This window comes from Lynx rufus, unplaced genomic scaffold (assembly GCF_022079265.1).
Source record: "Lynx rufus isolate CCGP_SWC_20201006 ecotype Redwood Valley unplaced genomic scaffold, mLynRuf1.p SCAF_1, whole genome shotgun sequence".
Taxonomy (NCBI): domain Eukaryota; kingdom Metazoa; phylum Chordata; class Mammalia; order Carnivora; family Felidae; genus Lynx; species Lynx rufus.
In genome coordinates, this window is record NW_025814823.1 from 186,532,264 (window position 1) to 186,557,903 (window position 25,640).

The 25,640-nt window shown below is 35.3% G+C and overlaps 1 protein-coding gene across 1 annotated transcript in view; it reads right to left on the minus strand.

The window, feature by feature from the left end:
* Window positions 1-7,682: 7,682 nt before the first annotated feature.
* The window catches only part of GABRA1 (gamma-aminobutyric acid type A receptor subunit alpha1), a 56,232-nt gene continuing 38,274 nt past the window's right edge, over window positions 7,683-25,640 (minus strand). Inside the window, exons 7-9 of the mRNA XM_047073252.1 lie at window positions 19,391-19,543; window positions 13,183-13,385; window positions 7,683-7,994 (exon numbers count right to left, since the gene is read on the minus strand). Of these exons, the coding sequence (XP_046929208.1) occupies window positions 7,683-7,994; window positions 13,183-13,385; window positions 19,391-19,543 (668 nt within the window). The remainder of the gene's footprint in view (window positions 7,995-13,182; window positions 13,386-19,390; window positions 19,544-25,640) is intronic.

Consider the following 25,640-nt stretch of genomic DNA (forward strand, 5'->3'; position numbering starts at 1 on the left):
TTCAAACTCTCTCTCTCTCTCTGTCTCTCAAAGATGAATATACAGATATGATCGAACATCAAGATTTAACTTTTTCTTGGGGCACTGGCCAAAACTTGTTGAAAAGAAAGTATCTCTTCTTTGGGCCACATAGCACTTTAATCTTACCTTTAAATAATCCCCCTTACTCAAGGAAATTGTTTTTGAATAAAGCATGCTCCTGAGAGTACTGCTTTACTGGCTACTACCTAAGGCTTGAATTTAAAAACAGTTTTGGTATATTATTTCTGTTTCTTCTATTTTTGCAGTGGCTATGAAGGGAAGAAGCAGAACTTATTTGGACAGCTGACCTCCAAATATGTGGATTCAGTTTCCACATGTCAACTCATCAACTCCCAGTGGTAATCTGTGCAGAAATAGGACTGCTGAAGAACAGAGAGTGACCAATTTTAATAAAACCAAATTCAAATGTTTAACCTTTTAGTACTTGAGTAACTTTTTTTAATGTTTATTTATCTATTTTGATAGAGAAAGAACAGGGGAGGGACAGAGAGAGAAAGAGAGAGAGAGAGAGAGAGAAGGAGAGAATCCTAAGCAGGTTCCACACTGCCAGCACAGAGCCCGATTCAGGGCCCAATGTCACCAACAGGGAGATCATGACTTGAACTGAAGTCAAGAGTTTGATGCTTAACCAACTGAGCCACCCACATGCCCCAAGTACTTGAATAAATTTTTTAAAGAGAAGTGCTCAACAATATTTTGAAGAGATCCTCATTCAACCCCTCACCCTGAGATTATTGTGATGCCAGAAATTCTAATTATATTCAACAATGTGGTTTCACAAACTTGAGTGTTGGGAATATGTAGGCAGTGTGTCATTGTGTGCACATTTGCCACCCTCCAAAACTAGATCATTCTGAGGGTAAATTATACTTCATCTTTCAAGATTATAAAAATTTATAGTAATTATAATAGCCACAGACATTTCCCTGCTCTTACATCAGTTGAAAACTATAGCTAATGGGCAAGTGGAGACAGCTACAAACAGCAGGAGCAAATGTTACTGAATGATCTACAAACAGCTGTACTACAGCGAAGAGAGGATAATATCGTCTCATTTATAATGTCTGAAATTGAGTTTTCTCTTTAAAGGACAAAGTAATTTAATTTTCAAAGATACTTGAATTTTATTATTGAGAAAAAAAAACCCTTTATTTTAACAGGTTCATTGAATTTTATTTCTTCATTTTACTTGTACTGACTTTCCCATGTATAGGTGGAATTTATTATAGTTAGCAGTTTTACACCTAATGAGACAAAAATGTCTAAGATTTATTTTAATAAAATTTTGAAGTCCTTCTCATTTACAGTAAAATGTATATTCTTTCCCTGGTAAACCTATGCTTTATTGTTTAAATGCTCAGTGTTTCCTCCTTCCTTACCCCCAGGTATTGTTACTTTAGTTTCTGGAGTAACAGAAACTAGTCTAGTACTTTAGTTTCTGGACTAAAACCAATGAACGCATAAACACAGGCTGTAATATGGGTACCACATGCAAATAATAAAATAATAGCTCAGATTTGTTTTTGAGCTCCTCTGGTAACTGTACCACTCCCGCTATTCCTATTTCCAAGTCTAGATTTTCCTTTTAGATTTACCTTTTTAATGATTTCTATCTCTTCATTGAGATTCTCTATGTAATGTATCATTTTCGTAACAATTTTATTACATGAACATAGCTTTTTATTCTTCAAACACACTGATTATATTGCTTTGAAGTCAGCTCAATGTGGATGCCTTATTATCCTCATCTTCCCATTAAATTTCCATTTCTGGTTCTTTAAATTTCCATTTCTGGTTCTTCTGCCAGTCTTTTGTTTTCTCTAACCAGGATTGTAACTTCTGGCTACCTTCAGTATTAGTCTTCTTATCCATTTGCTTATAATATTGCTACTGTTTCTAACAGTATCCATGGGTTTAGAACTTTTGCATGCTTTGCCCTATATTAAGTGAGAACCTCTGCAGGTGGGAAGGTGTTTATTAACCCAGCTTGTCCTTCTCTGGTAGCATTATTGCAGAAATGTAGACAAAGAGATCATGAGTATAATTCCAGGTTAAAACATGGCATTATACACGCTCTTAAAAAAGTTGCAGCCCTATTATGCTTTTATGTCTTGAGTAAATATTCCTTACTTTGTTGTGTGACTTTGGTTGATTTCTAGAATTCTGAAATTATTGTTTTAGAAAATCTGGCAAGTTTCATTTGTCTTGGGAAAGTTGATTTGCTTGGGTCCTTCCTCAGCTATTCTAGCAATGTTCACATTAATTATTATTATTCTTGTTTCTTGCATAAATAAGGCTCAGCAGGAACTGCCCAATGGGCCATGTCAATCTTTAACGTGAGGTCTCTAATTTCAATGGTTCTTTATGCCATGATGGATTCCAAAGTGTCCAATATGAGCCACCCTAATCATATCTAGCTTACCTAAAATGACCTTTCCTTTTGATATGAAATGACTATTCATGGTGTTTGTAATATATTATAAGATATTAATTTTCTTTTTTTTAAGATATTAATTTTTCAAACAGACCTTTAGTCAAGGAGATCCAGTGTAAATGTGTTTTTAAAAGATGAGTTTTGAAAGTATCAGCTTTATAATGAAGGCAGTATTACTTACACAGTGTTTTAGGCAAATCAACAGACCTGTATGAATTTCTTTTTTTATAACTACACTGTTTATGGTAAGAATCAAAGAAAATAATATCCAGGATTATACTTTGATGGACTATTAATGAAGAAATCATACCTTCCATAATAAAATTTGCTACGTTATAGAGAAAGGTAAATTACCAACGAAAAACCAAAAAGAACCTTACTGTTTTTCAGCCCCATGCAGATATTGATTTCTCTTTACACCACAAATATTTTGTTGAAAAATAGTATGACTTCAGAAGATGTAGGTAGTTAGTATTCTTTCTAATACAGTTTTAAAGCTTGCTCACTAATAATGAGGAGGATCACCTGCCCTTTCTCTGTGAAATAATTCTCACACCAAACATAGTATAGGCTGTTCAATTAATGACCACCAAATGAATGCATGGATCTGCATAGATTTTCTGAAAAACAGAGATCACTGATCAGTTGAATTAGCCAAATTCAACTGGCTCATATATTTAATAAATGTAGTAGTTTCAAAATTAGAGTTAAAAAGAATTTCAGTACTGAATGTTTTTTTGTAACATTGGAGTAATGTTACAATACATGGACTCTTTCTCCACATGGCACAAAATAACTGGGGCTGAGGCTAAATACACTGGGAATGGGGTCTGTTTCTCACGGTACCTGGTGCTTCCTTTAGTGTCATATTTGGTCTTCACTCACATGTGTTAGTTCCCTGGCAATAGACTTTGTAACTCTCTGAGTTAAGTTTTAATGTGTTACTACCATCTTTGAATGAAAGGCCTGCCCCTCATCACCATCGGCCATCCTCAGCAATAGAGCACCTGATAAATACTGAATCATCTTTTAAAAACTAGCTCAGCTAACACATTGATTTGAAGCCTTCCCTCATACCATTTCCCGAGTATAAATGCCCCATACCTTGTACATTTATTGGTAGATGTACATCTTGTTTAAAGTGTTGTAACTTTGGGTTCCCTTGGATTCTCTATGAATTATGAACTTTCCAAGATCACACAGTCATCTTCATTTCTGTAATCTCAGTACCTACCACAGTATCTGAAGGTTTCTAAGACGTCTCAAATGTTAGATGGTGGTTAAATGGCTAACAACGCATAGTGCTGGCATTATACCCCTAGTCCACTGACAAACTGTCCAAGACCACTTCAATTCCTCTGACATTTTAAGTTTTATCTTGGATATTATTAGTTCCTCTAGATAAAAGCATGTACCTTATGAAGAGTGCCAAATTAGCCCTGCCATTTGTCTCTTAGCTTCCTCTACTTTTCTTACAGTATTTATATTATTATTTTTGCCTGATTCTCTTCCTCCCCGATCATAATTTCAATTTCCTAAAGGAAAAAGGCCATGAAATATTTATGTCTCCATCCTATCATGTAGCACAATACTTAACACAGGTTAGAGACGCAGCAAATGTTAGAGAATTTAGTTTAATTAAATTAACATTTGGAGTTTATTTGACTGAAATGTGGTTATAATATAATGAGTCAGATGATTGTTCTTGTTGGTCATCAGAGTTGGATAGATTTTAGAAAACTCCAACAGAAGGTATTAACAAACAGATATAATGAAATTCAAACAGATGGCCAACTACCATGCCAAGTTCATTCTTATTTTGATACCTTAGATAATTATTATGGTGAGCCCTGACATGCATATATTTTGATAGCCAAAATTATCATCATTCACTACATTCATTTTTGTGAGAGCCAATAAATCAATGGATGTAATAATTTTCCTAGTATATTTGGATTGAATAAGTAATTTGGAGGATTTTTAAATGATTAATTTTGCTAAACCCTGAATCATTTTTTAGGAAGATTATTTGTAAAAATACAATTTATTTTGTTTTTGCCTGGCCACCATCTGACACAGAAAGATTGTGCCTCACATAGTCTTATCTGTGGAAACCAAGTACAGTTTTATGCCTTACACTGAAATAATTTTTCTATTGTCTTTCAAGTAGTTATAAGTATTTTGTACTTTAATCTGACTTTGTGGTTATAGAAACATTGAGGAATGTTATAGCTCCAGGGGAGACTTAAAAATACAGTGCTCAGATTCCTCCCTCCAAAAATGAAACCAGTCTCTACGAAGTAGATCAGAAAACAAATGTGCTGTATTGACAGTCGATACTCTATTATCAGCTCAGTGTTTTGATTCTGTTCTATTTATGTTTTATAAATTTTAAGTTGACGTGCTACTGGCAGCATCAGATACCGGGTGTTTCATAACTCCTCTTTGTAAAAGTGATTCAATTAAAACCACAGTTTAGAGTCATACTATTTATACATGTTCAAAATTCTTCTCTGTACCCGAGATTCTTGCTAGCACTTGGCACTTTTAGGTGCTCCTATGTGAAAATGTTTAAAACGAGTCGCTGGTAGGTCCTATTGATAATATGAAAAGAGAGTCAAGCATTCCATTTTGTTATTGAATAATGTTAGCTTTATTGTTATAATAGAATACAGTATGACATAAAATTAAGAGCTTTTGCTAAACTCTGTAAAGCAATACATGCATCTGCCATAAACAACCTCGATTCATGTTAGGTTTTATTGCCACTTCACTGCACTGAGGTGCAATAAACATTCAGCGTCATCTTTTAAAAAATGTTCCTGGGAATAAACAGGAACTGTCCTCTATAAGAGTGTATCTTTATTTTCAAGGAAGACTTAACTAGTATTACATGGTTTAGCAAAGCACTGTAGAAAAGCTACATAGAATAATTTATCTTTGATAAATTGTGCAGTCAATTTATACAATAGAATACTATCCACACACACTAACAAACTAAGAAATGATAGAAATGCAATCATTGCATAGCAGAAAGCAGACTAATAAGAAATATTCACATCTAATGAGTAAAATACAGACCAAATGTTAGGCGTGAGGAGTCTGGAAGATAAAATGCTCTTAATAAACACATTAAGTTAACGCCGAAAAATAACAGATATAAACAGCAACACGGATGTTAGAGCCATATATATATATTTTTTATTTTCTATACATGATATCTACACATGATACCAGAGGATGAAACGTCCTTGGTTCAGTCTTTATTGGCCTAGCTCACTGAATTTAGGCAGGACCAAATCAAACAATAAAGCACATTTAAAAAGAAAACCAGAGTTTGCTTAGGAAAACACAAACTGTTTTTTCCTACATCATTGGATAGCAGCTTTTTGAAAGAAACATTGCTCAAAAGTTGGATATGGATCCCAATGGACTTATTTGGCAATTATGCTGATAGGTTTATATGTCGTAGCATTTTAAGTGTGGTTAGACTATGACCTGTGGATTCTGGATGCTAATTTTAAACATCTCTGAAATTCTGTTAGACAAAAGGAGACTTCAAAAATACCTTCTGCATAAATATTCATCTCTAAAACTTCTGGGAAGTAATGAAACAGACCAGAATTTTTATAGGGAGTATTAATGGACCTCCTATAGTTAAAGCCCTTACATAGTATACCTACAAATATATTGCTACAGTATAAATGAAATGTAATAATGTTATTCAATAAAAGCTATTTCCTGTACATTCTTTCATGTATTTTTATATTTAATGCTACATATGGTACAACACTTATTGAAATAATTGGTATCAGCAAATATAGCGATAATATACAGTTGATCTTCTAGCTCCAACTAATGCTTTTCCATTTTCTTTCTATTTTACAAGAGCCTAAAATAGGGAAATGTGGCATGACTTGAGCAGATAGCAGCTGATTTACTACTGTACCCCAGATAATAGTTCGAAATTACAAGCTTTCTCTACATAAGTAGACTTTATATTTTAAATTCCATCTGATCCCACAGGCTGTTCTGTTTTTAATGCAGGCTCTAAAGGTATTTCCAAATAGCACTTAACAACATTCTAACAGCTAAGAGCGGTGAGTCCTACACAATATTTTAAGAACACAACTTTAAAAAAGTAAAAAATGTACAATCTCATGCTGTATATTTACATATATAATTTGTTTATATAGTCTATATTTGTTTACTAATCATAAATTTCAATCTAAAGCTTTTAATGTACTGTTATATAAAATAATACATTCAACAATTCTAGAGCTTGCAAAATAGGTTTGCCTCTCTAAAAACATCTTCATAATGAGTATCAAGTGATTATTGGACCCATGTGCTATCTGGATATAGACAAGGTGGCAAAGGGAATATTTTTAATTGTTTTATTTCATTTTTATTAATATTTTTTTTTAGTTTTTAGTTTTTATTGAGTGTATGTCTCTGTTAAAATGATTTCTCATCGAAGCAAGTGGTAAAAGCTCAGATGATGATGAAGTAGCCTATTTAAAGCATTTCTCTTTTTTGGATTAAATGCTTAAGGAACTGTACGTTTGCTTATGCAATCTCCATGGATTCTAAAATAGCATTTAACAGCAATATAATGCACTATCCATTTTTAAAAGGAGGAAAAAAAATTGGGATCTTTAGCTTTGGAAACAAAGTGTTAAAGCTATACATCCGTTCAAAAAACAAAACAAAATGTAAGCACACTGTAGTTTGTGCAATAAAGACATAGATTTTTAAAATTGTTGTCATTAAACATTTATAATGTATTCTTTGAAACACCTCCACATAAAAATATTTTTGACATATACAGTATCTTTTTTTTAGAATATTTGGAAATAAATATCTACAAATGACCTGGAGTTACAGACTTAAGTTTTATTTTCCTTCTACTTTCCCTCATAGCTTGGACCTCCTTCCCCACCTTTCCTCTCTGTTTCATTCTGTCTCCTTCTGTCGTGATTTTTCTCTCTCGCTTCCTCTCTCAGAATCCTGTCTCTCAGCTGTATGTTCTGCTTTGCTCTGGACTGCTGGACAGGGGTCTGTTGTTCTCGTATGAATTATGGAAATAAGGAAACCTTCAAATTCTTTAAGACAGAGGCAAGAAAGCAGATGGGAATCACCGCGTTGAGAACAGAAAGCAATTCCCAGTGCAGAAGACTGAACAACGGAATGTGAATAGAAGGACTTATTGATGTGGGGTGGGGGCTTTCAGCTGAGGCTCTCTGTTTAAATATGTAGCCCAGTAGACCAAGTTAAAGATTCCGAATAGCAGCGGGAAGGCTATTCTTGACAGTCGGTCAATTTTGCTGACACTGTTAAAGGTTTTCTTGGGTTCTGGTGGTTTTGTTTCCGGCTTGACTTCTTTGGGTTCTATGGTTGCACTTTTAGCAATCGTGGCTAAGCCAGGGTCACCCCTGGCCAAATTCGGGGTATAGCTGGTTGCTGTTGGAGCATAAGTGTTGTTTTTCTTAATGAGAGGATCCTTCACTTTCTTTGGCTGTTGAAGGAAAGAGTAAAAGCATTTTGTTCAGTAAACTGTGGGAAGGAAGTTTATAAGTTGCTGAGCAAAATCTATACTTTGATTAACATGTAAGAAATGGAATGTATACCTGCTTTATTGAGACAAATTAAAAATGCAGACACAAATGCCCAGTTATAAGATTGACAAGTTTGGGCATCTACTGTACAGGATGGTGATTATACCTAGAGACATACATATACTTATCATATACTATGATATACTAAATACATATCATATACTTGAATGTTGCTAAGGCTAAGTCTTAAATGTTCTCACCACAAAAAAAAAAAAAAGAAATGGTAACTTTGTGATGGGATGGAGACAGTAGTAGGGTAGGGTAGTAATGACTTCATAATATATGAATGTATCATCAATCATATCAACTACATGGTATACCTCAAACTTACACAATATCATGTGTCACATATCTCAATAAAGCTGGGGGAAAAATGCAGACACAGTATTTTCCAGGCTTCCCTATCAAGAGGTAGAGTGATGTGATGCCATGTTAGGGGCCTATCCTCAAGAAGATTTGCAGCCTCAGCATTTACCCTCTGAAAACATTACTGCCTCATGAATTAGCTTGGACTAGAAAACTGAGTGACCAGAGACCATGTACAGTGAGAAGCCCAGTCCCAGTGTCAGGCCCCAGATGAGTGAGAGGCCATTGTGGATCCTCTGCTCCTGATGGAGTCTCCAGTTTACTGCAACCATGTTGGTGAGCCCATATCCTAATAGAAGTACCACCAGGTTGCTCCCAGCCCCACACGCCTGGAGGTTGCTGTAGGTCACTAAGTTTTGAAGTGGTTTGTTTTGCAGCGATGAGTTGCTGAGACAACAATTATTTGCTCCTTCTCCCCAGGTTGCAAGTGGGCAAATGATAAAACAGTTATTCAGGGTATCTTGAAGCCAATTTCTTGTTCAATGTCAGCGGCTTGTCAATGTTATCTGCACAACTGCAGCATTTCTTGGGGTTTCTATCATATAGACATTTCCAAAAAATGAAGTGGATCATTGTTCACAGCTATGTGGTCTGATATACTGTCATTAGCCACTTGTGACTATTGAGCACTTGAAACATCGCTACTCTGAGATGTGTGTAAGTATACAAATGCACATAGGATTTTGAAGGCCTAGTATAAAAAAAGGAAAAGAATGCAATATATCTCTTTAATAATGATTTTTATTGTTTACACATTATAAAGATGCTATTTTGGATATATTGGTAAAATCATATTACTAAATCACTAAATTCTATACCTAAAACTAATATTACACTATATGTTAACTAACTGGAAATTAAATCAAAACTTGAAAAAGAAAACAAAAAAAATTAATTTCCCTGATTTGTACTTTTGAAAAAAGCTAATAGAAAATTTTAAATTATATACATCATTCACATTTGTGGCTCACATGTTTCTGTTGGATAGCAGTAGTTTAGAAGAGTAGTTCTCATTCTTTTGTGCACACTAAATCACTAGTTAAACACTTTTAAAGGGCAAATATCTTGGGCACAATCTCATATTTTGAATCAGAAAACCAGAAGTGGAGTCTGGTTACTGATGTTCCAAAAAGGTATAGAGAATACTGATGAACAGCTAAACTTAGCCAACCAGACTCAATGTTCTCTGAATAATCCGCATTTTTATTATTGAATCAGAATAAGATTTTACTACCAAAAGACCTGATGCTCTTCACAAGAAATACTAGTTAATTTTAACAGGTTAATTTCTTTATTATCCAGCCCTGTGATGTCTCTGTTACCTTTTCCCCTCCTTCAAATCTGTAAACATTACATTAGGAAAACAACAGAAAGCCCAGAAATTGTTTTTTTCTAGTATTACATCATAAAAAGTAAGGCCACTCACTCTAACTGTACTCCTATTTTATAGTGAAGACAGATTTGGTTAAGCTTTATGAAGAATGACAGAAAGTTCCATAATTATTTGTACAAAACTGAGGCAAGTAAAAGTAATTCTCTCTTTCACTGTCAAAATGACTACAGGTCAAAAATAGATATGGTTTAGTAAGTTACACAGAGAAAGACAAATACCACATGATTTCACTTATATGTGGAATCCAAAAAACCAAAACAAATGAATAAATAAACACAAAGCAGAAACAGACCCACAAATACAGAATAGGGTAGGCAAATACAGAGGGGGGAAGGCAAAATGGGGAAAAGGGAGTGGGAGATACAGGCTTCCAGTTATGGAATGAGTCATGAGAATAAAGGCACAGCATAGGGAATATAGTGAATGGTATGATAATGGCATTGTATGGTGACTTGGTAGCTACACATGTGGTGAGCATAGCATTAAGGTGTAGAGTTGCTGAATCACTATGTTGTAGGCCTGAAGTAATGTAACATTTTTTGTCACCGTACTAGAATTAAAAAAAGATATGGTTTGTTTCAACACAGTTAAACAGCCAAACTGAACTTATAATAGTCCACTTCTTAAAAAATAAGAATTCTAATATTGCAGAATACAAGCATGCATGTCCTTTAGATAAAATGTATATGTACTCTGATGTTGAAGAGAGGCAATGGGTTCCAATCTAACCAAAACTTGTTGAATGACAGACACCTTATTAGATAAGCTGAAATGGGTAATCAGCAAGAAGAATAATTCTTGGAGGAGAGTTTATATTATTAATAGATTTCATTTCTCCCAGTGCCAAATTATTATAGTACTCCAGCACTAGAATACTAAAATTTATCAAGTTAAGTGCTTTTATTTGCAACATCAAGTTGAATAACATATTGAGAAATATCTGGTTGGCTTATCAGGAAAGAGCACTTAACTTTTTTTTTTTTAATTTTTAAGAACGTTAAGCTCCCCATATTCTCTAAGAAGCTGGTGTTTCTTTCAGCAATTTAGTATATGAGAATGGATCTTAAGCCGGCTACTGAATGTTGACTTGATAATGTGATGACTTATGGAAATTTTCTTTTTATTTTCAAGTTATATCATGTTAGAGACTGAAATTTAACTCTCCTGATCATAGAATACACTCATCTGGTCATACAAAAAATATTTTATTCATCCTCTCTGAATGTCAAAATGAGACCTGGGTCACATTGTGATCACACTCCCTGTAATAAGCAAATCAAACTGTCAAATCCCTGGGGAAGATTTTTACAGAGGCATAGATAATTTACAGAAAATATTGTCTTTCTTCTTAGGATGATAGATATAGATGATTCGCTGATAAATATATATATGTGTGTATATATAGGTAGGATATGACTATACCTATATCTACATTTATATACTGAATAACATAGACTATAGACTGATAGAGATTAGAATATTTTCATTAAGACACAGGACTTGGAAACCTAATACAGCATCAGACAGAGATAAATATAAACTTACCTGTGAGCTCAACCAATGCTGCAACCTAAATTCTATGTTTTCCAGACCAAATTCATGTAACAAATCACTAACAACCAATACTGATGAGCCAGAATCAGAAAGACACTGGTCTCATGCAGCAAAGTATTAAGACAGAAAAGCAATTTTTTCCAATGTTTGCACATCACTTCAGTTGCATATCACCCACGTTTGCATATCATTAATTCTGAAGAACTTTAGTAGACTATTCCAGTGATTCTAAGATGTGCATTTAAAAATTGTTCACATCTATGACTCTGGGCTATGTCTTACGACTGGTAGTGTCTTATGATTACCCATCTCTATGTTTGGCTCTCTCTCCTTTGGGCTGCTCTTCTTTTCTAGGACAAATGGAGGCCATCAGTGGCTAAAGTAAGTATTTGACAATTCTGTCGTCACTCTTTTCATTCCTCTCTCCAACTAGTAAACACAATCCCTTTGTCTTATCTCCTCTCTCTACTGAACCTGAGCCAAGGTTCTTGGTTTGAAAATTCAGATTTTTTTTTTTAATACTTGCCAAGCATGTTTCAAGGGAAGGCAAATTTTGAGGGTGTGGTTCGGGTACTGTTGGCTGCCACAGTGCATTCTACACAGAGCCTTCCTTCGCTTTTACCTGTGTAGGAGAGCATGGGGGTGTTCAGCTGATTCATCTGGGGTAGATCTAAAAGGGCTTTTACTTGGCAGTATATTTTCTTTCATATGCATATATTAATGACTCATCTTATAATCAGTAACACTATAAATTCATTTAAATACGGTAGATGTTTCCACCACAAGCATTCCTTTTTCTAGTACATCTGTAGAGCTATGAGGAAAACACCATTAAATTAATTTCTTTACTATAGACCCTTTCAGATTCTCAAATATATTGTGACTCTGTGATATAGTATACACCATTATATAAGTGTATTCAACCACACAACTTTATTTTTAGGGACTATCTCATGAGATTAGTACTCTGAGGAACAGAATTTTGGGAAAATTACTATAGAGTGAATTCTTCTAAATTACTTCTAGATGTCTTACAATCTCTGTGTCTCTGACTTTGACCTTCTTTCTACCATCTGAAGGTTCACCTGCATTTTGACATACTTTACTTTCAAGCCACAGAAGTAGAAATATCCTCCTTTCATGTGCTTTAAAATACACTCTAGAATAGGTTCTAATTTAGAAAAACAGTAATGAGCTGTACTTCATAATTTTCTACAAAGAAGAATTTTTCTGTGATTTCTGTGTATGATCCTTAAAGCAAAACTCTAATTTGGGGAAAGAAATATATTTGTTGCCCCTTGCTTTACTGAAAATTGGAGATAATGCATCTCACAAACTCAATTCCACTGAGGCATTATAGTCATAATATTTATGACCAAGGTGATTAGGCTCAGAAAACGACCAAAAGGCTATGATTTTCAAATTCTAAAAATTATAATGGCATAGCTTTATTAGCTCCTAATGTCAGGTTGATTAAAGCTGTTCTCAAATCGATGGAGGGCACAGGAAAGCATACTTGAGTAGAAATGTTCTCCTTCATCTCTCTATGATCTCCTTACTCTACTCTGCTCTGCCTATCTGCCCACTCAAACAACCCCTCTCTTTAGCACTACCAAAATTACCATAGCACATAGTCATTGATTATCTAAGAAACAAAGAATCCTCATCACCCTGTCTCTGCATTCTTCAGCCATTTCCCAAAGTCTGAACATGCCATCTCACAGGGCTAATAAGACATACCAGTGATGCATTACAGGGGATCTTAAAGCATTTACCTTTTCTGGAACCACACTTTTGCCATCCCATGCATAACCTCTCTTGGTGAAATAATTTACTGTGGCAAACTCGATCAGAGCCGAGAACACAAAGGCATAGCACACTGCAATGAACCAATCCATTGCAGTTGCATAAGCCACCTTCGGAAGGGAATTTCTGGCACTGATACTCAAAGTTGTCATGGTGAGCACAGTTGTTACCCCTGTAAAGAGAGAAATTAAGTGAATTTGTAGGTTCATACTGCAAAATTTGATCACTGGAGGCCAACCTACTTGTGCAAAAGGTAACCAACAGTGCCATAGATACAGTGGGTTGTTGTTGTTGTTGTTTTTTAATCATCCCATGTTGGTTTGGGATGAGTGAGTTTTAATACAACCCCAGTGTAGTGTATAGTTCATGGTATGGCAGTATTGAGGGGGATCTCTTGGAGAGATAAACTGCTCTGCTACCGAGAAGCTGTTAATAAAATCATGAATTCCCTTAAACGGGCACCTTGAACAAGGTGTCCTGGGCAGGGAAGGAAACAATACTGTCTCACTGTCCCCAATGCTTTCAAACAGAAAGCATAGATCTTCATTGTCTCTGATCCACAAGAAATTGTTTATCCTCATCTCTGTTTAATATTCTATCTGCATATCCTAAATGTATAAACCAAGAAGCTAGTAGCTTCTTGTTAATCAATAATTGATAGATAATTGAATTATTTTAGGATAATATTTTGCTACATTGTTAACTTTTCTGCTTTTATACTATTTTCCCCCTAATTCTAAAATAGCTCCTCTTTGGGGCACCTGGGTAGCTCAGTTGGTTGAGCCTCCTACTCTTGATTTTGGTTCAGGTCATGATCAAACAGTTCGTGATTTCAAGCTCTGCATTGGGCTCTGTGCTTACAGTGTGGAGTCTACTTGGGATTCTCTGTCTCCCTTTCTCTCTGCCCCTTCCCCACTCACTCTCTCAAAAATAAATAAATAAACATTAATATAATAAAATAAAACAGCTCCTCTTTTGAAGAAATTCCTGAAATAAGTTGCATGTCATTTGCTTGAGGTTATACAGCTCAGAAGTGGCAAGACAAAAATACGAACACAAGTTTGTCTGATTCAAATGTCCACAATCTTTCCCCTTTTTTTTGGTAATGCTGCCTCATTTGCCCAATTCTGTGAATCCATTCTTAGTGATTAATGTTACCTATATTCAAAGCAGTTTTCAAGCCAGTTGTTTTTAGCTTATTTAGACAATTATGAGTTGGTATGTGAATGATATCCATTAATGTTCATTTAATAAATTGATACAATCAACCTACTATATGCAAAACCCTATAACAGAAGCATTGTAACGTACCTCTTAAGCCATTTGAAAATGTATCAAAAAACTCACAGTAGTCCCATGGGGTGGCTCAGGCTGCATGGTATGGAAAGACTTCTAACCTCTTCCAGTGACTAGTCCCAACCTTACCACTTACTAGCTCTATGGCCTCAAGTAGGCAAATTTACTTGTAGGGACCTCAGTCTCCACATCTGTAAAAGGGGTGATTTAGATTTCATTCTCTCAACTATCTATAATTGTTAAAATTATCAGAGAAACTTCTGTACAATTTTTCACAAGATTACTTGAGGATTAAATGTAATAATAGGTAAAAGAATTTTAAAGATGGTAAATTATTTCCATGGAAGATACTGTCATCTCATGTAAAACTCATATCTATGATTACCCTTTTGGATTAATATTTAGAGAATCAGCAGTGTCACACAGCTGGTAGGTGACTAATTTTTCTAAGCTGCTTTATGCCATCCAGTATTTCCTAGTTTTCCATGAATTTTAAGGTAGATGATCTTTAAAATTTTTTTTTCCAACGTTTATTTATTTTTGGGACAGAGAGAGACAGAGCATGAACGGGGGAGGGGCGGAGAGAGAGGGAGACACAGAATCGGAAACAGGCTCCAGGCTCTGAGCCATCAGCCCAGAGCCCGACGCGGGGCTCGAACTCACGGACCGCGAGATCGTGACCTGGCTGAAGTCGGACGCTTAACTGACTGCGCCACCCAGGCGCCCCTAAGGTAGATGATCTTTGTAACTATGTTAGGGAGTGATAAGATTAAAAAGAAACATTGAGACTTTTATTAAATCATATTTTTTTGATACATGGTCACAGATATAGGGAGCAGACTTACTCTAAACTTTGGAGGTGTTACAGAAAGTTCTGGGGAATTATCTGTATTATATAACCAACAAATGGTTTAAGAAATATTGGCCGGTAAACAGTTCTTAAATTTACATATCAATATTAACTAGAGCTAAGAGCAAAGTAATTAAATGTCAGTATTTGAGGAACTGAACAACCCAGTTCAAATCCCAACTCTGTAATTGCTGAATGACCTTGGGAAAACTGCCTCACAATCCTGAACTTTTTTTTTTTTTAATTTTAATGCTTATTTATTTTTGAGAGACAGAGAGCATGAGTAGAGGGAGGGCCAAGAGAGGGAGACACAGAATCCAAAGCAGGCTCCAGGCTCTGAGCTGTCAGCAGAGTCTGACACAGGGCTCTAACTAATGAACCACAAGATCATGACCTGAGCTGAAGTCGGACATTTAACCAACTGAGCCACTAAGGCATCCCTGTTGTCTTTTTTAAAAATTATCTCTTTTGGGGGCACTGGGTGGCTCAGTCTGTTGGGCATCCAACTTCGTCTCAGGTTGTGATCTCACAGCTTATGAATTTGAGCCCCACATCGGGCTTGCTGCTGTCATCATGAAGCCTGCTTGGGATCCTCAGTCCCTCTCCCACTCGTGCTCTCTCTCTCTCTCTCACAAATAATAAATAAATATTAAGAAAATTATATCTTTTAAAATTAATTTTAATAAGTCTAACTCAGAGGGATATTATGAATATTAAATAAAATACTGTAAAAAAAAGTGTTTAGTATTAAGCCTGATACCAAGAACAAAGCTAATGGCTACTATTATTTTTTTAATGTTTTTTAATGTTTTTATTTACTTTTGAGAGAGAGACAGAGACAGAGCATGAGTGGGGTAGGGGCAAAGAGAGAGAGGGAGACAGAATCTGAGGCAGGCTCCAGGCTCTGAGCTGTCAGCACAGAGCCCGACATGGGACTTGAACTCATGAGCCACAAGATCATGACTTGAGCTGAAGCCGGATCCTTAACCGACTGAGCCACCCAGGTGCCCCAATGGCTATTATTATTGACAACTTTGGTCCTTGTTAGTAAATCTCTGCTGCAGTGAATTTCATTTTTTTTTTTAATTTTGGTTCATGTAGACAACTGTCAGAAGTAATTTGGGAATGGGTGTTCTTTAAATGTATTGGTAAATTAAGAGTGAAGATAGCATAAACAGAGGTGTGTGTGTGTGTGTGTGTGTGGTCTTCCAACACTTGCTACAGGGGCAGAGAAAGGAAAAAAAAACTGTGTTGAGCACCTATTAAAAGTTCCAAGAACTCAATCTGACAATGCATATATTTTATTTCTCTCAATATTTTAAAAAGCACTATTTTACTTTAATTGCTCTCTCATTTTACAGGCAACTGAATCTTTGAAAAATGAAGATTGGATCTAAAACTTGGACCTATGTGGCAACAAAATTACAGGACCACACTGCCTCTAAATGACAGCATGGACCATCAAAATGATGTTTTAAGACATAAAACAGGCTTTGACTTTGCTGCATTCTTCAACCTTATACTAACCTGTTAGAAAGAACAACTTTTTTTTTTCTTTTTCCTTTGTATATTTTTTCTTTAAATATCCATGACCCTGTCAGGCATCTGACACAGCACAGAGGAATGTGCTGAATTGAGACTAAAAACAATGGAAACATGTGTACTAAGTAAATGTTAAAAGGCTAAAGGTCTAGAGAAATTGTACTAGTGATTGTATTGAACTTAAAACGTTACAAATATATGACTTGATACACAGAAATACTTGCCACAGCTGAGTTTACAAACACGTAGTTATGTTCACCAGAAGGGCATGAGTTAGCTGAGATATCATGTTGTTGGAAATGTGAAGAGCAAGGGTTTGACTTATAAAAGATTCCAAAATGCTTTAGAGAATTTCCAAAAAGGAAGGATAGAATTTATTAGGGTAAGAAGGAGGGAGAGTGAGCATTAAAATAAATAAATAAATAAATAAATAAATAAATAAATAAATATAACTTTTTCACTGCACTTCTGGGTTCATTCTACAAAAATAAACACAAATATTAAAATATTTTCTCTATTCCCTTTCTTTTTCAATTTCCAGTGAATAAAGGGCTCAAATTAAATATACATATAGAAGTAAGCACCTTGACAAGAGTTCAATCTTCAGTTCTAGTAAGTGGCTTCAACACTAGTTAATATTAACAAATGGTAATTAAAGAAAGAATTTGAAATGAGCTACTCTTGTGCTCTGCAGCTTGAATCATCTGGGATCTTTTTTAATGTTTATTTATTTATTTTTAGAGATGTGGGGGTGGGTGGCAAAAGGGGGAGAGAGAGAACCCTAAGCAGGCTCTGCACTGTCAACACAGAGCCCGACGTGGGGGCTCCAGCTCGAGCCCACAAATTTCAAGATTATGACTTGAGCTGAAACGAAGAGTCAGATGCTCAACCAACTGAACCACCCAGGCGCCCCCATCCCAGACCTTAATACAGCTATGTTCCTAGACTACACTCAGAGCAAAGATTTGGTCATTTCCAACCTGGAAGCACTTTGCTAAGTTCAAAAGAAAAGACTCTTTCCTGGGCACTCGTAGCAAAGTCTTGTTTTTTTCATGAGATAACAGATTTTTCATGCCTTGCCTGTTATTGAAGATTGATGCCATAGGGATCTCGGCACATGAATAATCCTCAATTTAGATTATAAGCTTCTTAAGGTTTTTTATTCTCTGGTAGAGAGGGTTAAATATGGCATGTGCCTAGTTGATGTTTTAGAATAAACCTTGATAATTTCACATTTCACCAATAAATATGTGATTGTTATTTCCAAATGAATCCCACAACCACCTGATTTCATGTCTCATCATTGCATCTATATAGCATATTGATTTTGGTTTGGAATGGTCATTAAGGCACCAACTCTACAGCAAAGAGAGAGTCTGGGTCTTACTACAGACACCTTCACCTAATAGCTTCTGAAGGTGCTATTCTTGGGCAGGTTACCCAATTTCTTATTCTTTAGCTTTCTCTTCTATGACACAGGGATAATAACAGTACATAGAATTTTTTAGCATTAAATAAGAGAATATAGGTTTATATAATATAACCTGATATAAGAGCATTCAATAAATATTATCTATGATTTTCAATGTGACTCAAATTTTAAGCTCCAGAATATAATCTTCATAAGGGGAGCGGTTTATGTTCGGTTCACTGTAGCATTCTATGCCTACAACATAGTAGAAGCTCACAGTAGGTTTCAAAGAAATGTTCGCTGAATCAATGTATGAATCAATCAATGAATTCATTTTTTGTAATGGAATATTTTGTTTTCATCAGTCTTTAAAGTAAAATTAATATAGTGTACTACAATACAGGCAGGAAATCCCTCTTTATATGAAATACAAGCTTCTAAAATTATAAGTTAGGGGGTGATTTTTCCAATAAGTAAAAAGTTTGTTACAATTTAAACAATATTGCAATTAGATTTCCTTAACTCATAACATACAGAACATTTAAAACATCTTGATAGGAAAAAACAAAAGTGTATTTGAAACTCTTCAGAAGCACACACATGAGGTAAAATGAGGTATTTCTATACTGATGATGGTCATTCATGAGCTCTCCCTACCTAAAGAATCCCTGCCTTCATATATGTAAGGAAGTAATTCTGCTGATATTTTCTCAGATTCTCCAAAAATACACTGATACATGATTATACATTCTCAATATATGATTTCAATATTAATATTTCTGTTTTTCATCTATCACCATGTATTTTATGTTTGCTTCATTCCTCAACTCTCCCAAAACATCACATCAAAATTTCGTTAGTTCCATCTAACTACATGCACCAGAAACAGCTTTTGCTATTTAGAGAAAAAGTTTTTAAAAATCATACCATAATGAGAATGGTAACTCTTTGAACCTTTCTATTGTGCTAACTTCAGATTTTAATGTATAATTACTTTTTCATTTCATCAGCAATGTCACCAATATGATATAACTTGCCCTCCATGTTAATCAGCATGCAGATGTTAATTGGCACTCACCAAAGACAGTCCTTGCTGGTACAGACTCTCTGTTGAGCCAGAAAGAGACTTGGGAGAGAATAACCGTCATTATGCATGGCAGGTATGTTTGAATAACGAAGTAGCCAATCTTTCTCTTCAGGTGGAAATGAGTGGTCATTACAACATATTCTCCTAGAGGGTAAAACAGACAGTAAGGTGAAACAATTTGACCTTGAAAAGAAGTTATCTTTAAATTTTTCCAGCAGCAGCAAAAGCCTGTTCTTTAGACCTATCCTGTCTCCAGGTGACATTTGGTTCCCAAAGAGAAAAACTTTTATCCAGGAAAAGAAAGAGATATTACAAAAACACACCAAGACGGGTCTGAGGATGAGACTGAGGTGCCAGAAATGTCATAGATATTGTCAGAACCTTATCATGGTACATCACACATTTCAGACATATCTGAGCATCTATTTACAGATTGGCTTTAATGACCATAAAGGCAATGTGTGAGTCCCCGATGACACATACTAATGGGTTAGAACAGATCAGATCCCCAGTTTATGGAAGACATTCAGGCTGTCTAATGAAGAAGCTTTGGTGTCCAACTTGGGGGAGTTCCTCGCAACACCAACAATTTCTTTCAGCAGCTCTGTCACCTTCAGTAAGTTATTTAGCTTAAGCCTGATCTTTGAAATAGGAGAGTGAGCTATCCCCTGGGTTCTATACCCAGGGTTTCTCAAAATTTATTTTGAGGAATACATTCATCAGAATCACCTGGAAAGGTTTTGACATTCAGTTCTTCAGGTCCTACCTAGATACACAAACCATTCTTTAAAAAAAAATTTTTTTTAATTTTTATTTTTTAAAGAGAGAGAGAGAGAGACAGAGCACAAGTCAGGAAGGAGCAGAGAGAGGAACACAGAATCCAAAGTAGGCTCCGGGCTCTGAGCTGTCAGTACAGAGCCCGAAGTGGGGCTCAAACCCATGAACTGTGAGATTACGACCTGAGCCAAAGTCGGACACTTACCGACTGAGCCACCCAGGTGTCCCCACAAACCATTCTTCAGGCAGGCCCAGGAAAATCCATTCCAATACAACTTTTGAACTTGTCCCAATTCCTAGCCTAAGCTAGGAAACAGTAGACTAGGTAGGCACAATTCATGGTTTTGGTATGTAACAAAATCTGATTTCATTTAGAGGTCGAAAGTGATAGACATACAAACCAAATTGTAGGAGTTTATTTTTTTAATTGATGTTATATTTTCTCAATTATAAACCTTTAGAATCGATTCTGAATATATATATATATATATATATATATATATATATATATATATATATATACTTAGCTATCTGTCAGTGGGTAGAAGAGAACTAGGTGTATTCTTACACTATCACTTCCTTTGGTATTCACATTTCTCCATCTTTCTCCTTCCCTTCAACTCCAAACTTCCTCCTATGCAACCTGTTATATATGTTTCAATCTGTGGCCATCCAGCTTCAGACCTTAATGAGGCTAAAACTGTTCATGATCTCTTAATATCCTAAACTTCATCTTTCTGGAAAATAATTATAGAGGTTCTGAGTGTAGTTTGGCTTTCAGCTTTCTTCCCCTTTTTTTCTTGACTCTAGCCAGGATTTCCTTTCTCACCCCTGACCCTAGTGTCATTTGTACCTAGAGGGATGCCAAATCTAGAGCTCTAAGTAACATCGTTTTTAAAATCAACCTGTATTCCCAAATATCTACAAGACATCTCAGACATTCTAATTTTTTATTGACATCACCAACTAAATACATTCAAAAACAGACATTAGTTAACCTTTCCCATAAAAAATAATGACCAGCATACAGCTGTGTTGAATTTCCACTTAGAGTCCATCTTTGAATTCATGGTGCTCTCATCTTTCTACTCACTCAGGCTAAAACCCTGGAATTGATCCATGGATGTGAAGTAGGGCTTCAGAGGGAGAAATAAAGGAATAAGTTGAGCATAACAATTTTAATTTCTCCTGTGCAGTATCTCCCAGTCTATCGTTTATCTGGTGGTCACTGCTCTTATTGCCTTTGTAGATCCGTTAATTGTCTTGCTCATCTCTAGCCACTCCCTCACTCCGTTTTCCCTAAACTTTGATGCAGAGTAATCTTTTTAAAGCATATGTAGGTGCACCTGGGTGGTTCAGTTACTTGAGCATCCTACTCTTGATTCCAGCTCAGGTCATGATCTCATAGTTGTGGCATCAAGCCCCGCGTCAGGCTCTGCGCTGAACATGGAGCCTGCTTAAGAGTCTCTCTTTCCCTCTGCCTCCTCTCTTCCTTGTTCTCTCTCTCTCTCTCTCTAAAATAATAATAAAAAAAGGATATGTAAAATCTTAAAATACCTTAATGGATTCCCATTGTCTACATTAAGGTTTCTCAACCTCAGCACTATTGACATTTCTGACCAGATAATTATTTATTGTGAGGGCTGTCTTATATGTTGCTGTATATTCAGCCTGACCTGTACCCACTAGATGCCACTAGCAAATACTCCACTCTTCCCCAGTGTCACAATCAACATTGTCTCCAGTGTTACATACTGACAAGCAAACTCCCTAAGCTGTATTTAAGACTCTGTCACAGCTCTAAAAATGCATTTTAGCATTATGTCTCATAGCTCAGCACTCATTCTCACAACTCGGTATATTGAGATACTGATACAAAATTCTCTACATGACATCTATTACTGCTGAATATTTTGTTCACCTATGGGTTGGGATGAATCCATATCAGAATAGGAAGAAATGTACCGTAAAGGAAAGCTTATTAGCTTTGGAAGCAAATGGATTTGAGCTCAAAACTTAGACATCTTATATTCTTACTGTTAGCCTTGGGCAACTCAGTCTCTGATCCTCTGTTTCCTAATCTATAAAATAGTGAGAAGTATACTGTGGGGAGAATGAAGAATAGGGAGTCTATTTAAGATCATGTTGTGTAAGAGTTTTAAAATAAATTTTAGTTCCTTTTCCCATTTTCTTATCTGTTCCCTCCAATCAGAATTGGTAAAAGTATTAGTAAAATAAATGCATTTATTCTTCACAGTAGGAAATAATTCACAAGTGCAAATAAGCTTTCACTGATAATTGTTAATAATGATAACAATTTTAATTGTTATCAGTAATGTTAGTTGTTTTAATTGCTATCAGTAATTTTAATTGTTATCAGTAATGATTTACTGATCCCTTGTAAGTAATTTCAAATTCATTTATAGCTTGTTTACATTTATAATAATATCTTATACTTTTTAGTTTATCTAATTTATATGCTTTTATTCCTCTCATCAAACTTAAAATTAATTGGAAAAGGATAGTTCTTTGAATATAGCATGGTTTTACATATTTTAAGTATTCAAATATCTGTGTATGGTGAAAAGGGACACACTGAGATTTAAGGGCACTCACTCAAATCAACATCCATCAGAATCTCTCTTTGGGAGGGAAATATGCTTACTAATTTCTTTTAATTTTTTATAGATACATTAGGTGACCTCCAAGGTCACCCAAAAGAATTAAATGATCCAAATTTGAGAAAGATGCAAAAAACCAATTTTCCCCGGGCTACTAAAATGTCATCTTATGAACATGGCCATGTTACATTTTATCCTCTCAGGAGTACGCATTATTATTCTAACCATTCATTCAGCTGAGGTTTACAAAATTTTACCAGCCCAAAGAAAAAATTCCAGAATGTCAGAAAGATGAATATCTATACATATTCCATTATCATCTTTTGTTGTTCACAATGAACATTTTAGGAAGATTCTGAAAATAATATTATTTTGGAGGAACTATTATTCAACATATTTGTTATATAAACCATTTTGTCACTAACAAAATAGAGAAAGGAGGATTTCAAATCTTCTGAAATCATTTTCTTAAATTAAACAAAATCTAAGAAGCTTTGGCACAAAACATTTAAGTAAGGAAAAGAAAAGGCAGCAAAATCAGAATCATGTTGTAATAGTTTAAAAATAAAAGAAAAACACAACAAAAAAAATCAGTCTCCTAAAGAATATCTCTAGACATCAAGTGCTTATGCACTAAGCATGTCAAATTCTTTTCCTCTAATTCAATAATCTAGAAGAATTGTAATTCAAATATCCTTGCATATCATGTAACCCTCAGGGAAGCTTGTAAATTAGATGTGACAATATTTCTGATACATTACCATACAAAATTAAGGAGAAGGAAGGAAAAGAAACAGGGATCTAAGTCAGAAAGCAGCTTTGAGGGTTTGTTTAGAACTTGAAGAGCAAATTCCTTGCTTAACTTTATTTGACTTCAGTTTCCTCATTTGTTCAATTAAAATGATAGTGCTTTACTTAATTATTTCCTTGGATGCTGTGAGGATAAAATGAAATGGTAGATATGGAAGTTATTTGAAAAAAATTGAGTCACATGCATATTTATAGCGTGTAGACAAAAGGATAGAAAGGTATTCTTTCCATATGTAGAAAGCAACCATTCACTTCAACAAAGTTGTAGTGAACATTAGGTCCATATAAAGTTGATCCTTTCCTTCCAAGTACTCTAAAATTTGTGTTTTCTAAGTTATGTGTTTCCTAAGTTTCTATGATACCTTTTTAATGGGAACGAGGAATGAAAAATATCAAGGGAAGAATTCGTATTTTAATATCTGCTCAAAGGGTTATGAAATAGAAATAAGAAAAAAAAATGGTTAGAGTTCTAGGCCACTTAGCCTCTCTAGACCCATCTCTTCATCTGAAATAAGAATAGGTTGATCAGATGACTATAGAGTCTTTTCTCCCCATCCCCAACTGCCAGGCTTTACATTTTATGGCTACAGTGATTTCTCTGGAGATCATGTACTAGGTTTCATAAATGGGAGACTTGAGGCTCCTTGACCCTGCAGGGTCGTCCTTAAATAAAGTCATCCAGAGAAGATTTTAAGGATGTCACAATTTCTTTTGGTCTGATGTTCTAAGGATAAAAGATAGTCATTCACAAAGAAGAAATATTCATACTCAGCAAAGCTCACCTAAATTTCCTCTGATCAAATCCATCTAGTAACTTAGGTAAATATGAAGGTTTTAGTCATCACTGTGTACTTAAAAAATGCATTACATATTATTTTGTTATTGTTTTCTGGCCATATTTTCATTACACCTAATGACAAATTATTATACTTATTTAATTATTATACTTTCTGTATAAGTTATATTTCCATGCCTCTTAATGACTACTATGATTTTTGCATGGGCTCTCCTTAAAGAATTATTTAGGAAACATAATGTGGTATAGTAGAATGAGATGGGGGCCATGTCTGTGGTCTAGTTCCAAACTGCTTTCTCTGATATGTCAAGCAGAAATGACCTCTTCTTCTTGCCATGTGGCTCTCTTGCACTAACCCTATCACTATTATTGATAGTAATATCTAATATTTATTACATAGTTTTTACATGTCAGGTGCTCTGCTAAGGAGGTCACGTGCATTTTCTCATTTCAATCTCACAGCAGCTCATGAAGTAGATCCTCTTATTATCTCCAAATAGCACAAGAGAAAAATGAACAGAGAAATGTCTTGCCAAAGGTCAGGAAGTTAATAAGTGGTAAAACCAGCATTCAAAACTTCACAGCATAATTCCAGAGCCCACACTCTTAAATCCATGATGCACCACATTATAGGATTTCACACATGTCTACATTTCCTATTTCTAGTCATGTGGTTGAGAGCACTCTGCAGCTAGACTACCCAGGTTCAAATCCCAGCTCTGCCAATGCCTTGCTGTATGACCTAAGAAGAATAGTTAAATCTCCCTGGATTCAATTATGTCCCATCTGTATAATGGTTATAGTAAGAATAATACCTATATCCTGGGATTGTTGTGATGATTTGAACAATGGCAAGTGCAGGTTAGCTACTTATATCAATCAACTATGAGCTTCTTGAAGGCAGGAATTATGTGTCCTTCATCTATCTTTTCCAGGCCCAATTACAATGTCAAACACAGTAAGTGAGCAAATGGCTGAAGGAATTAGTTAATAAATAAATTAATAACATAGGATTGTACTGGATTTGAGAGCTGACTGGTCTCATCATTTAGTGTGCCTTTAAGGTTTTTCTCTGCCAGGTGACTAGCTGTACTTCAAACTAAATCTCCAACTTACTTTCTTCTCCAAAATTTTATGGCAGACTCCAGAAAAAGATTGTGCTTTAGTGGGTTTGTACTGAATTTAAAAATCCAGGGATTGAACTGAACCTCTTATTTCCCCCCTCCTAGGTCACAGA